General features: G+C 40.8%; 1 protein-coding gene across 2 annotated transcripts in view; it reads left to right on the top strand.

The window, feature by feature from the left end:
- DRC7 (dynein regulatory complex subunit 7) overlaps positions 1-14768 on the top strand; it is a 56910-nt gene that overhangs the window by 24319 nt on the left and 17823 nt on the right. For both annotated transcript variants that reach the window (XM_087877045.1, XM_087877044.1), the window contains 5 exons: positions 7911-8039; positions 8634-8706; positions 9807-9935; positions 11597-11725; positions 14187-14413. In XM_087877045.1, the coding sequence (XP_087733171.1) occupies positions 7911-8039; positions 8634-8706; positions 9807-9935; positions 11597-11725; positions 14187-14413 (687 nt within the window). The remainder of the gene's footprint in view (positions 1-7910; positions 8040-8633; positions 8707-9806; positions 9936-11596; positions 11726-14186; positions 14414-14768) is intronic.

Below are 14768 nucleotides of genomic sequence, written 5' to 3'. Positions count from 1 at the left end.
CAGCAAGCTCAATTCAAAATTTCTGGCGCGAAAAACGTTATCAGACAACGAAAACGAAAAAGAAGATTCAAACACCTCAGAAGAATCAGAACCAGAAAGTGAGGACGATTCAACAAAACACCAAATAAAATCAGCAATGAAAACGCTCTTTGCTGCATTTGGGCCCAAACTAAAAATTACTAAAAAGATGTCGAAGAAACGAGCGAGCAAGCCAATGCCTCAAGACCTGCCCGCTCCCATCCTGACTACGAGAGCGCTGACGCCCGAACCCAGAGAGCCCTGCCGATACCGCCCTACGCCGCAGACCGAAGCAAGCACCAACGCCCTCAATAGAAGAGGAAGAGCAGCCACCGTCGTCAGGACTCCCAAAGTCGAACCAGAGACCGACTCGTCTGAAGAGGAGCAGAGCGAGCAAGCCGCAATGGGGAGAACCTTCCACGACGACGCCGAAGAAGAAATGGGCAACGCGCATGCGCGAAACTACGCAGACGGTCCGGGAAGACATGAACTGGAGAGAAGACCATGCAGACTCGTAGCGAGCATCCCCACGCCATTTTGCAATTTTCTGCATTTACGAGACCACGGACTACCTCAGGTTGTAAGTAATGGACCCAATAATGTCGGAAATTTACCCAGTGACTTCCCAAAACTAAGGGTTGATGGCATTAATTTACAAGAATGGTATCAACAGCTCCAGGTTGTCTTTATGAAGGAAAACTTACTGTTTTTTATCACTAGTCCCCCAAAAAGACCTTGGACTCTAAAAATAGATTGTTTACACCATAGAGCTTTTTTCTTAATAATATCTAGTGTGTCTCCTGCAATGTATCACAGCATTAAGCCAAATTTGACTGTTTCAGAAATTATTCAATGCATGTTTAATTTGTTTCACAGTGACAGTGTAGCTACCACCACAAGAATATCTAAAGATTTCTTTTCGTCTAGGGTAAAACCAGGGGTTTCCATAAGTGAGCATTTAATATCTTTGAACAAAATAAGAGCTGAACTGCATTTGAGGGGGGAGGTGATTTCAGACCAAACAATGAAAAGTGTTATTATCAACTCACTTGATCCATCATGGGACAATTTTATGTCACATTTAGACACAATCAATCTAGGATATTTATCCATAGAAAGTCTGTCCAACAAATTGATAACAGAAGATAATTCAAGAAGGAATCGTTCTAACAATCACACAGAACACAAACCATATAGGAAAGTAGCTTTCCAAGAGAAATATAGTGGAACATTTAAATGTCATAATTGTGGATCCAGGGAACACAATAGAAGAGATTGCCCAAAATTTTTAAAAGAAAGATATAGATCAGAATACAGAAACAAATACGATTATAGACAGCCTTCCATAGAAAGGCATAGATATAGGAGCCCACCAAATCACAGAGAGAACAGAGGGGGCAGAGACAATTCAAAGGATAGAAAATCTGGTTCACTGAATGGGTTAAATAAACAAGACAACACTAACACACAGCAAAGTGAGAACAATAATTGGCTTATTGATTCTGGAGCAACTAATCACACCACTAATAACAAAAATATATTGTCTTCATTTGCAGAAGATAAATTTGTAATTAAGGTAGCTAACCAAGAAAAAGTTCAAGTATTAGGTAGAGGAAATGTAACCTTGCCTGGTCTAGGAAAAATAGAGGGGGTATTACTAATACCTGAAATACCTCATAACATATTAAGTGCCATAAAACTAAGCAGAGATTCTGACATTAACATTGTCTTTTCAAAAGGAAAGGCAACTTTGGAAAAGAATAAAATAAATATAGGCACTGTGATGATTAAAGGAGGCCTACCTTATCTGATAACAAAAGAAAAATGGTTACATAACATTGATTCAAATATGGAAGATTGTATTGAAATAGATGATGAGAATGTTAGCAACAGTGACAATGATGAATGTAAAATATCTCATGATCACACAGATGCACACAATGATAAAAAGCCAAAAATAGGTAAACCAATTCATGATGAGTGTGCTCACATCTTACATAGGAAGTTAGGACATGCCAGTTTTCCTGTAGTACAAAAAATGACTGAACACGCAGAAGGTGTTAAAATAAAAAATTGTGAAAATTATCTGGAATGCTCAGTATGTAAATCTACAAAACTAAAAACTAGTCCCAGGCCAAGAAAATCTACTAGATCAACTAACAAAATTTTTGATTTAGTACACATGGACTTAGTTGGTCCATTAACTCCATCAATCACTTATAGAAAACGTTACTTCCTGACAATAGTGGACGATTATAGCCGCTATGGATTTGTTTATACATTAAAACACAAAGATGAAACATTTCAAAAATTTAAAGAATTTTACAAACGCATAGAAACACAACACAACATCAAAATAAAACAAATTATGACAGATAGAGGATGCGAATTCATGTCTAAAGAATTCTCCCAATGGTTAAAAGACAAAGGAATGTTACATTACACATCTAGTCCATTTTCTGCGTTCCAAAACGGGATTGCAGAGAGGAAAAATTCCACATTACAAACCATGATTAGATGCACATTGGAAGATGCTGGCTTAAGCAAACAATTCTGGTCAGAAGCCTTACATTATTCAAATTACACACAAAATAGAACATGGTCCAGCATTATAAATAAGACACCATATGAAGTGATGTATAATAGAAAACCAAAATTAGCACACATGCATATATTTGGAGTCACAGCAGACGTACACATACCTAAACAATTAAGAAGAAAGGGAGAGAATGTGTCCAGAAGACTCAGATTTATGGGATATGAGACTGGCACTAAAGGGTACAGATTCATTGATAGTAATAACAAATTTATAGTCTCCAGAACAGCTGTGTTCCATGAACAAGCCAACTGGTCTAAATTACATCTTAATGAAATATTCCCAAATAAATATAAAGATACAAAATCTCACGAGAAAGGGACTATAGAAAAGCAAAATATCAACAAATATAAAAACAAAACCAAGACTTGGACAAATAGCCAACACAAAATAAAGACAGACACACTAACAAAAAAGGAAGCAAGATATTTGCATGATAACGATAGTAAACCCGAAAAAATCATTAGAAGCACCAGAAATCAAATGCCAAATAAATACAAGGATTATGTAATGCATGTGGATGGTGAACCAACAACACCTAATACATATGAGGAAGTGCTAAAACTTCCTCGCGAAGAAAAAGAAAAATGGGAATTAGCAATGAAGAAAGAGATGGAAAGTTTACAAGGATTAAATGTATTTACACCTGCAATTGCACCTAAAGATAAAACAATTATTGGTACCAGGTGGATATATAAAATTAAGAATTTAGAAGGAGGCAATACTCTATACAAAGCTAGATTAGTTGCACAGGGTTATGCACAGAAATATCCGGAGGACTATACTGACACGTATTCCCCCACTGTAAGAACAGAGAGTGTCAAAACAGCTGTAGTGGTAGCATCAGCACTCAATCTTGATGTATTCCAATATGACATACAGACTGCGTACCTACACGCAAAACTAGATAAGGAGATATACGTAAGAGCACCTCACAGTCAATACACAAACAGAAATGAGACTTGGTTGTTAAACAAGAGTTTATACGGGCTAAAACAATCTGGTAAACGGTGGTATGATTGTTTAGTAAAAGTACTTAAGACCATGGACTTCAACGCTACCACTGCTGATAATTGTTTCTTTGTCAAGAGGGGTGATGATTACATTGAATTTGTATTGATTTATGTGGATGACATTTTATACATAGGAAAACATAAAGAGAGAAGAGAAACTTTTGTAACTAAATTAAATGAGCATTTCTCGTTGAAATCTTTAGGCAAGGTAAACAAATACCTTGGTGTCCAAATTAATAAGACAAAAAGGGGATTCAAACTTACCCAGAGAGATAAGATCATAGAACTTTTAAATAAATGCAATTTAAACAATGCCAAACCTTGTGATACTCCTATGCAAACTGACTTTCTAAGAAATACTGATGAATCTTCTCCCGAATTCAAGGACAACACATTTTATAGATCAATCATAGGTTCACTCCTTTATATATCTAATTGGACTAGACCAGATATCGCTTTACCACTCAATTTATTATCCAGGCATGTCAGCAAACCAACAATGTATCACTGGGAAGCTGTTAAAAGAATTTTAAGATATCTAAAAAGTACACTAGACTTTTGTTTAATGTTAGAACCTAATGATAATAAAGAACCAAAGCTTACGTGTTATGCAGATGCAGACTGGGCTGGAGACATCTCATGCAGAAAAAGCACATCTGGTTATGTATTTCTCTTAAATGACTGTCCAGTTTACTGGTACACTGGTAAACAAGAACTAGTGGCCACTTCAACGACTGAAGCGGAATATGTTTGTTTGTCCAAAGCCGCAAATAACCTTGTATGGTTTAATGATTTAATTTCAGATGTTTGGAAAAAACCTGCTTTACCTTTTGTTATGCATGAAGACAATAAAGCAGCCATTGAAATATCTAGATCTGATGCCATTGGACAAAGGTCCAGACATATAGATATAAAATTTAAACATGTGAGACAATTATCTCAGGATGGATTTATTAAAGCAGTGCATTGCGATACTTCAGAACAATTAGCTGATATATTGACAAAGCCTTTACCTTCTAAGCAGCACAAATATTTAACCTCTAAGTTGTATGTTTTGTATTGTCCTGAATCTGAGTGTAACTGGTGCTGTATAACGAATCGGCATTTAGAGGGGGATTTGTCAGATGTAAATGCCTTATTCTCTAATGTGTAAATAGTGTACAAACAGGGTATCAGGGGTTAACTTATTCTTCACTTCTTAATGTATTCATAATTCACCACTCCCACATATAGCTCCACCCATTGTATATATAAGGAGCTACCTACACCCTTTCCCTTGCTTCTATCTGTGAATATTCAGTGAATATAGAATGCCTATTGTAAATAAAAGAATATATAGTTAAACCTTTAACTCTTGCTAATCTTATTGAGTCTGATCCTGAAAATATTGCAACATGGTCAAAACCTGCTCAGTTGTGAAGTCCAAATTTTTTTTACTACCGGTTCTGTGTGCGTGGCTTGGTGGGCGTGGTGAGGCTTGGTGAGCGTGGCTTGGTGGGCGTGGCAGGGGAAAGATACTGCAAAATCTCCATTCCCACCCCATTCCTGGGGGAAGGATACTGCAAAATCCCCATTCCCACCCCACTCGGGGGCCAGCCAGAAGTGGTATTTGCCTGTTTTCTGAACTGCTCAAAATTTCTGTTACTAGTTCTCCAAAATCTGTCAGAACCTGCTGGATTTCACCCCTGAACCTGCGGAATACCACCTCTGGGTCACTCTCTTGACTTCTTATTTGCATATCAATTATTGAGATAGCAGACATTTTCTTTTTTTTTGTCCATTTTACAGTAAATCCTTTTCTATATAAGTGTATGTAGCTTGTCATTTTTAATTCTACTTTCAAGTCAGTCTTGATCTTGTCAAATAAAACTTGTTCCTCTTCCATAATATTTTTTTTAAACATAGTACATCTATTGAAACAGACACGGTTAAAATTAACTCCTGGGTCCATTGTTCAACAATGCCATTCAATATGTCCAATGTTAAAATATTTTGCTTCATTCTGTAATTGTAAATTGAGTTTGAGCAGCCTTTTGAAATTATGATCTTTAGTTCCCTCTAGTGTCCAATTTTTAAAGCCTTATTCTACTATTCTTTTTTTAAAAAAAATTCTGAAGGAAAGCAACTTGGAAGGAAAGATTCTTCCTAAATAATTCCAAAATCTTATTTCATATTTACCTGGATCCTTAGTCCATTTGTAATTTTCTAAAATCAAAAAATTTATCACCTTTTTGCCATTTATTGCAGAATTCTTTTATTAAGTTCTTAAACTTGCAGTTAAAACTTTTTTTTGCTAAGGATTGAAGGAAACTCATCCAGTGCTGTAAAATATTTGGATCCAGAGAGTCCTAATAGCTGGAAAGCACTTAATAAGCTAATTCCAAAAGTGAATGGAAAAGGAAGTAAGCAGACGTAAATTCCTTTCAACAGCACCAATCATGGTTTGAACAAGCTGCATTTTCACTCATCTCCCAAATCATTAAACCCCCCAAGAGATGGATAAAGGAGAATAATTGTGGCTCAGGGTTCAAATGAGGTACTCACCGAACTTGGAGAACACCAATGACCCCCCCCCCACCCCTGCTCCAGAGACCACTGTGTTATAGTCTCTTCATGAAGAGCAACTGTCTGGAGTACTTGTGGGCCATCTCAAGTCCTCTCCTTGTCTGAAGAGCAATCCCAAAGATCTGGTCTACTCACCAGCTTCTCATTCTGCCAAAATTGGCTTCGCTTTTTTCATGGAACTGTCTTCAATTTGTTGTTTCTTCCCCAGAAATTAGAAATCTCAAGCCTCCACAGTTGGAATATTGCATCTAGTTTTAGTTGCCACAATATTGAAAAGATGTTGTTGTGGCCCATCAGCAGCCTGTGCGGATTGTAGCTGACTCTGACAGCGAGGAGGCTGGTGTGGTGCTGCTCCAGCAGCCTGTGCAGCTGGCACTCGAGTCGGACAGTGAGGAGGCTGGAGAAGATGTGGTGCCAGAGGCGGGGATTCAGCCAGGGCCTTCAGAACCTCCAGTAGCTCCCATAAGTGAAGAGGACGAAGAGGAGGAGCCTCTTCTTGATGCACGGGCGTGCAGAGCTGCCAAAAGGCAGGAGTGGCTCCTCAGGAGGAGGTCTCCTCGAGAGTAAGCCTTGGGCCTAATTATGGCCACTCCCTTAGCCTATTTAAGGAGGAATGCCGACTGAAGCAATTTGCAGGGGACAACTTTAGTTCACTCTACTTCGCGTCTGGATTCTCTGCAAATTGCTTCTGGACTTTCTGCCAACTTTAGTAAGATTGTGATTACTTTATCTTTGGTTTCTTGTAGGTGTTAAGAAAGTTTATTAACAGCCTTTGTTTTGATAAAGACTGAGTTATTTTAGTAAATTAAGTTTTATACAAACTTTGTGTGTGCTGTATTCTTTGGGGTCCGTAGCTGGGGCAGAACAGATGTTGAGATGATTAAGGGGCTGGATGGAGGCTAAAACAATAGAAAGAATAGCTTACAGGAATTGGGTATGTCTAGTGAAAAGAAGGACTAGGGTGACACGATATTAGGAAAAACTTCCTAACAGTGAGAATAATTAACCAGTGGGACATCTTTCCGTCAGAAGCCGTGGGTGCTTCATCACTGGAGGTTTTTAAGAAGAGACTGGACAGTCACTTGTCTGAAATATACCGTCTCCTGCTTGAGCGGGGGGTTGGACTAGATGGCCTCCAAGGTCCCTTCCAGCTCTCTTCTGATTGATTCATTGATGTCAAGCCTTGTGGTTTCAAGCTAAATTACCGAATTACAGAATAATAGTGCTGGAAGGGACCTTGGAGATCTTCTAGTCCAACCCCTTAATCAAGCTGGAGACACTGTACCATTTCAGACAAGTGGCTGTCCAGTCTCTTCTTAAAAGCCTCCAGTGATAGAGCATCCACAACTTCATGTTGTGGGTGCTTCATCATGGGGACTGATACAATTTCCATTTTCAAGGAAGCTTCCCACTCTCGAAATTTTTGCTAAATTGTTTAGACCAAGTCTACCACATAAGCAAGGTTCCAGAAGTTACTACTTTCAACTTCTTGTTCTAATTGTACTGAAAAGCTACTCCGTATGTTCTGTTGCAAATGACAGAGCCCAGGGGAGTTAGCAGACCCCTGCGGACCCCAATTTTAACATCAAGACCCCTTTTGGATGAGGGCAGAAATCCTGCCTTTTAACTTGGCCTTAAGGGGCGAGCTGCCCAGCTGATGTTGGTCTGAACAGAACTATTTCTTGTAGAGAATTCACTGGAATCTCTTGCCCTTCTAGGATCTCCTGTTTGACCTCGGGGACCCCGTGCGGTGGGAATTCATGCTTCCCAGCACCGACAAACCTTTCTTGTCCCTGCCAGAAATGGAGGAGGAGGAAGATCTGGGTGAAGACGACGTGGAAGATTTGGTAAGGTCTGGGACGACCAAAAGTGACTCCCAATACTAACAGTTTGGCTGCTGAGTTTGTGCAATCCAGCTATCCAGATCACTTAATCAGAACAGAACTGGAAGGGGCCTTGGAGGTCTTCTAGTCCACCCCCCTGCTCAAGCAGAAGACCCTATACAATTTGAGACAAGTGTCCAGTCGCTTCTTAAAAACCTCCAGTGATGAAGCACCCACAACCTCTGGTGGCAAGCAGTTCCACTGGTTCCACTATCTGAATTGGTAGAGTTTCCTGCTTGAGCAGGGCAGGGGTTGGACTAGAAGACCTCCAAGGTCCCTTCCAGCTCTATTCTGATTGATTGATTGATTGTATTTTGCATTGATATCTTCATCAATGTCAAAAGTCAAGGGCAAAATGCATGGGCCATCTCTCTTTCTTCTGTCATGCCTTATTGCCGTAAAGGTAGCCCACCAACGATCAGTAGAAAGTTTCTAAAATTAAAGCAAGAATTTCTGCTCAGAAAGGTAATTCAGGCTGTCAAATGCAGACCAGGAGTTAGATAACATGGAGTTTGGTAGGTGAACATTCTCACAGCCTTGTTTCTTGCATCCTGGTAGATGAAGGAAGAAGAATCAAAGAGTTTTGACATGCCTGCATCTTGGGTGGAACAGATCCATGTATCTCCCAAAGGTATTGTTGGGTTTTTTTCCGTCTTGATCTGTCTTCAGTAGACAAGCTTGGCGAGGAAGTGACAGCAATATGATCTAACCATCTTAGAAGCATCAGTTTGTTACAAATTGCCTATAACTGCAGCAAGCAGATAACTAAGGATCTTCTCCTCCTTCTCCTTCTCCTTCTCCTCCTCGTCCTCGTCCTCCTCCTGGTCCTCCTCCTCCTTTCTGAGGTAGCTTCTCTGCAACTTAACAAGGACCTTAGAAAAGAAATCTGGGATGAAGCCTAAAAGAAAGTCATCATGTTGAGTTCACCTGCTAGATTCCAAGGGAAAGTGATCTTTAGCACTCATGGTTTTATGAAGGGAAGGATCAGGACTAGGGTTAGGATTAGGGTTGGGGTAGGTTCAATATTTGGGATGCAAAGGAGGCGTTGGATTATGGAAGAGCTAAACATAGTTATAGTAAGGTAGAAAAGTTCAATATGGTTTCTCAGACCAACAAAATATGAAGTCCATGCGTCAACGTTCCAACTAATGCACCCATAGAACTCCGAGGCAGGTAGATTCCTCAAAGAACAATTTTATTGGATACATCATATTGGCACAACTGGTGAAAACTGACTCTGAAAGTTCCTATGGTTTTCACCTAATTAAAAAAAGAAAGTTTTCCCCCTTCCCCAAGTCATCATCACATGGTCCAATCGAGGTGCTGACCGGTTGCTTGGTTACTTTGCTCCTCCTCTCCCAGCCACCTGTTGAAATGACCTTGGTTCCTACAGGAAAACTTTTTTTTATTTTGACTGCAAAATCCCAGTTAACTATTTCCCTCCCGCTCCCACCTGGTGGCAACCCTGAAGCCTCAAAGATGGCCCCAGCGAGGTGTGCTTCAGGGTTGACACCATGCATGCAGTCAACCTGGTAAGTAGATTCTCAGCCAAACCAGTCTGTCATTCTTTTGGAATCAATCAGGCATCCAAAGTGCAGCTCAGTCACAGTTAGCCATCAGACCAGCTTTGTTGATAGTCAGGAAAGAAATAAATTATATTCCATCAATATTTGGAGAACATCAGTTTCTCATTCTCACCATGTATGGATATCAATGTCTTCTTATCTCTAGAATTTGAGGCTCGCTGTCCTAAAGGCAAGAAATTGATTCAATATAAGAATGCCAAGTTGGAGAAATGGGCACCCTATCTTAATGTCAACGGCCTAGTCACCCGACTGACACTGTACGAAGATCCAGACTGTAAGTAGATTGAAAATTGAAGATCCTTTGGGAAAAGAATCCTGTTCGGTTTGATGTAGTGTTTGGAGATAATTCTCTGTTTGCCTTTCATAATTTTTATTAAGAGTTTTAAAAATAAAAAAGGATAATACAAACCAAATTTAGAAGAAAACGAGAAAAGGAAAAGAAAGAAAAAGAATAGAAAGTACAAAGAAAATGAAAAGAAAGAGAACGTGGAAAGAAAGAGAACAAAAGAAAGAGAAAGCGGAAATAAGAAAGAAAGAAAGAGAAAGAGAAAGAGAAAGAGAAAGAGGAAGGAAGGAAGGAAGGAAGGAAGGAAGGAAGGAAGGAAGGAAGGAAGGAAGGGAAGGAAGGAAGGAAGGAAGGAAGGAGAATAAAGATGGGGTTCAGTTCCTACCAGGAATTAAATTCTTGGACCTTTGGAGATGACTTTATAAGACTTTAAGACTTGTTGGACTTCAACTCCCAGAATTCCCCAGTTGGCTGGGGAATTCTGGGAGTTAAAGTCCACAGGTATTAAAGTTGCCAAGGTTGGACATCCCTGGCATATGGAAAATCTGTCAGAATGGTATAGTCCACTTTTCCTTAAACTTTCAGAGCAGAGAACTACGAAGTCCTTCATGTGTTAATGCATAAGTTTTTTAGTCTATTAGTAATTCTTGTAATTTTTAATTGTTCCAGCAACTGTTAGCTTTTCCTCTGTGAAAGACATGCAGCCACCAGTATGTACACTTGGACCCCAGCCTGGCTGTCATTTAACTGCACTTCTGCTGATCTACATGACCACCAGGCTTATATATGATTGTGGCAGCATAAGAAGCAAAGGGACCACACAGGAATAAACAATAGCAACCAACCAATATTCTCACTCAAGAGGAACTTTTTCTTTCATTTCTGGAGGGCCTCATCCCTTTTGTGCCCACCACAAGCTGACTACAGATTAAGAGGGTTGGAAGGGACCTTGTAGGTCATCTAGTCCAACCCCCTGCCCAAGAAGGAGACCCGACACCATTTCTGACAGAGGGCAGTCCAGTCTCTTCTTAAAAGCTTCCAATGATGAAGCTCCCACAACTTCCGAAGGCAACTTCTGTTCCATGGGTTGATTGTTCTCACTGTCAGGAAATTTCTCCTTATTTCCAGGTTGAATCTCTCCTTGGTCAGTTTCCATCCATTGTTCCTTGTCTGGCCTTCGGGTGCTTTGGAAAACAGGTTGACTTCCTCTTCTCTGTGGCAGCCCCTCTGATATTGGAAGACTGCTTTCCTGTCTTCCCTGGTTTTTCTCTTCACTAGACTAGCCATGCCCAGTTCCTGCAACCATTCTTCATATGTTTTAGCCTCCAATCCCCTAATCATCCCAGTTGCTCTTCTCTGCACTCTTTCTAGAGTCTCAACATCTTTTTTTATAGTGTGGTGACCAAAACTGGATGCAGTACTCTAGGTGTGGTCTTACTAAGGCTTTATAGAGTGGTATTAGTACCTCTCTTGATCTTGATTGTATCCCTCTGTTAATGCAGTTTAGGATTGTGTTGGCTTTTTTGGCTGCCGCCGCACACTACTGGCACATATTTAGTTGGTTGTCCACTAAGACTCCAAAATCCCCCTCACAGTCACTGCTATTAAGCCTGGTTTCACCCAGTTTATTTTTCTCTTTCCCCCATCAGGTACCAAGGTGCTTGAAGTGAAAGAGTGGTTCAAGAACCGCGAAGACAAGTTGGACATTCGAGAATTGAATAAGCAAACCAACATCATAGCAGAGCAATTCATACCTGGACATGCCCTGGGCCTGAAAGGTATCTGGTACAATGAAGGACCTTGGTTCTTGGCAAGGAAGGGAAGAAAAATCTTCTGCCTCTAGCCTGGGCATCCCCTCCTTCCTTCCTTCCTTCCTTCCTTCCTTCCTTCCTTCCTTCCTTCCTTCCTTCCTTCCTTCCTTCCATCTTTCCTTCCTTCCTTTCATCCTTCCTTCCTTCTATCCTTCCTTCCTTCTATCCTTCCTTCCTTTCATCCATCCTTCCTTCCTTCCATCCTTCCTTCCTTCCATCTTTCCTTCCATCTTTCCTTCCTTCCTTCCTTCCTTCCTTCCTTCCTTCCTTCCTTCCTTCCTTCCTTCCTTCCTTCTTTTCCATTCTCCTTCCTTCCTTCTTTTCCATTCTCCTTCCTTCCTTCCTTCCTTCCTTCCTTCCTTCCTTCCTTCCTTCCTCCCTCCCTCCCTTCCTTCCTTCCTTCCTTCCTTCCTTCGGACTGAAGTGCTGCATCTCTATCGGGCCTTGCTGTGAGAAAGCCAGGCTTTCAATACCTATGGCTATAGGTAGGAAGACGGGGGCATCTCAAGAGTGGAGCCTTCGGTGCCAAGTCCCTCTCCTGCCCCCATGAAAATCATCCCCCACCCTACCCCATCCACTCCAGTTAAATGCACGTAGAGTGATAGGGTTTGTTTTAAATGGATAAAGAGATCTATGCTGCTCGTTATCAAAATCTGAGTGGAAGTGAGGATCCCCGCCGCCTGGAACCGCCGGAAAATGTGATGCGCAGAGGCTGACAACCTCCGAAGGGTGAGGGCTGGCAGGTGGGTGGGGCTACATTGGGTGTATAAGACACACCCAGATTTTTACCCTCTTTTTGGTGGGGGGAAGTGCGTCTTATACTCCAAATAATACGGTAGTTTCCTAGTATGATTTATGTTGATTGCTTATTTAGTATCCTATGACTATCAGTAAGTGTTGTATTTTATGATTTATGAAGAATGTATTTCTATGATGACTATGATCATGCTTTATCACTTATAGCTTTTATGTACAATGAGAGCTTACGCACCAAACACAAATTCCTTGTGTGTCCAATCACACTTGGCCAATAAAGAATTCTATTCTATTCTATTCTATTCTATTCTATTCTATTCTATTCTATTCTATTCTATTCTATTCTATTCTATCCTATCCTATCCTATCCTATCCTATCCTATCCTATCCTATCCTATCCAGTGGTGAGATTCAAATAATTTAACAACCGGTTCTCTGCCCTAATGATTTCTTACAACAACCAGTTCACCAAATTGCTCAGAAGGTTAACAACTGGTTCTCCCGAAGTGGTGCGAACTGGCTGAATCCCACCACTGATCCTATTCTATCCTACTCTACTCTACTCTACTCTACTCTACTCTACTCTACTCTACTCTACTCTACTCTACTCTACTCTACTCTACTCTACTCTATATTCTACTCTACTCTACTCTACTCTACTCTACTCTACTCTACTCTACTCTACTCTATATTATATTATACTTTACTCAATTCTGTTCTTTCACTGCCTACTCCCTTAAATGTTTTGTAAAAAGTCAGATTAAAAAGAAATACACAGGTAGTCCTTGACTTACAACAGTTTGTTTGGACCAATGTTGGAAGTTACAACAGCACCAAAAGAAAGTAACTTATGACCATTTTCCACACTTACAACCGTTGCAGCATCCCCATGATCATGTGATCAAAATTCAGACATTTAGCAACTGACTCATACTTTTGACGGTTGCAGTGTCCCGGGGTCATGGGATCCCCTTTTGCGACCTTCTGACGAGCAAAGTTACTAACTTAACAACTGCAAGGGTTCACTTAGCCACCGCGGCAAGAAAGGTGGTAAAATGGGGCAAAACTCACTTAACAACTGTCTTGCTTAGCAACAGAAATGCTGGGCTCAATTGTGGATGCAAGTTGTGGACTATCTGTACTCCAAACAGTAATGTGTAAAATGCGTGCACATTATGTACAATGCGCAATGTGCCAATCCTTGAGCCACCAGAAGAACATCCTGGCATGCAGCAATCTCTCTCTAGAAGTTCTACTGTATTCAGAGGTGGTATTCAGCCGGTTCGAACAAGTTCAGGCAAACCGGTAGTTCCGACGATCAGTTGGCCCTGCCCACCCAGCCCTGCTCTATCCTGTCCTTTATTTCCTGCTTTGTAGCTCATCTCAATCGCGTGGCACAGCTGATTCCCCCTCCCCTTCACTGTTCTACTTACCATTGCTGATTTGGAAAGTAAGCAGCTGAGCTTCTAAATGCTCCATCTTCAGCACTGCGCACAAACGCTCACCGAACCGGTTATTAAACCAGCAGCATCCCACCACTTACTGTTTTATTTGGGCATTGCTAGTTTAAAGCAGGAGAAGAAAGGAAAAAAGGATGGCGATCCATCTCACCAGCTCTTCTGTACACTCTCTAACTGGAGATTCCACCATGGACCTCTCTTTGCTTTCCCAGCACATATGTACAAGACCATGGAACCGGAGACCGAGCGCACGATGGAGTTCTACAATGAGACACGGGTGGACGGCCTTCAGAAACGGACCGAAACTTCCCAAGAGATGGCAGAATATTTTGAAGGCCGCTTAGATTTCCTCAGCTACCGTCACGTTGAGTTTGGCAAAAGAATCAAGAAACCTACGAAGAAGATGGCTACCACCGAAAGCAATGCCCGGCCAATTTTGGTAAGACCAGCTCGTTGGCGATATTCGGTTGATGTCCTTCAGAGACAAGACTTAGAAGGTGGGAAGCCCCCAGTAGGAACCTTTTGAGAAGGGGTCTTTTGAGGAGGGGTATTGTTGTCATAGATTGATTGATTGATTGATTGATTTGATTGATTGATTGATTGATTGATTGATTGATTGATTGATTGATTGATTGATTGATTTACTTACTTACTTACTTACTTACTTACTTACTTACTTACTTACTTACTTACTTATTTATTGGTTCAATTTTATATGCCACCCTTCTCCGGAGACTCAGGGCGGCTTACAATGCATTAAGCAATAGCCTTCATACTTTTGTATATACCTGCTT

Source organism: Pantherophis guttatus, chromosome 11, assembly GCF_059756535.1.
Source record: "Pantherophis guttatus breed Tessera chromosome 11, ASM5975653v1, whole genome shotgun sequence".
In the NCBI taxonomy this organism is placed as follows: Eukaryota; Metazoa; Chordata; class Lepidosauria; order Squamata; family Colubridae; genus Pantherophis; species Pantherophis guttatus.
The sequence above is the reverse complement of the archived record's forward strand: the minus strand, read 5'-3'. Positions and strand labels throughout refer to the sequence as shown.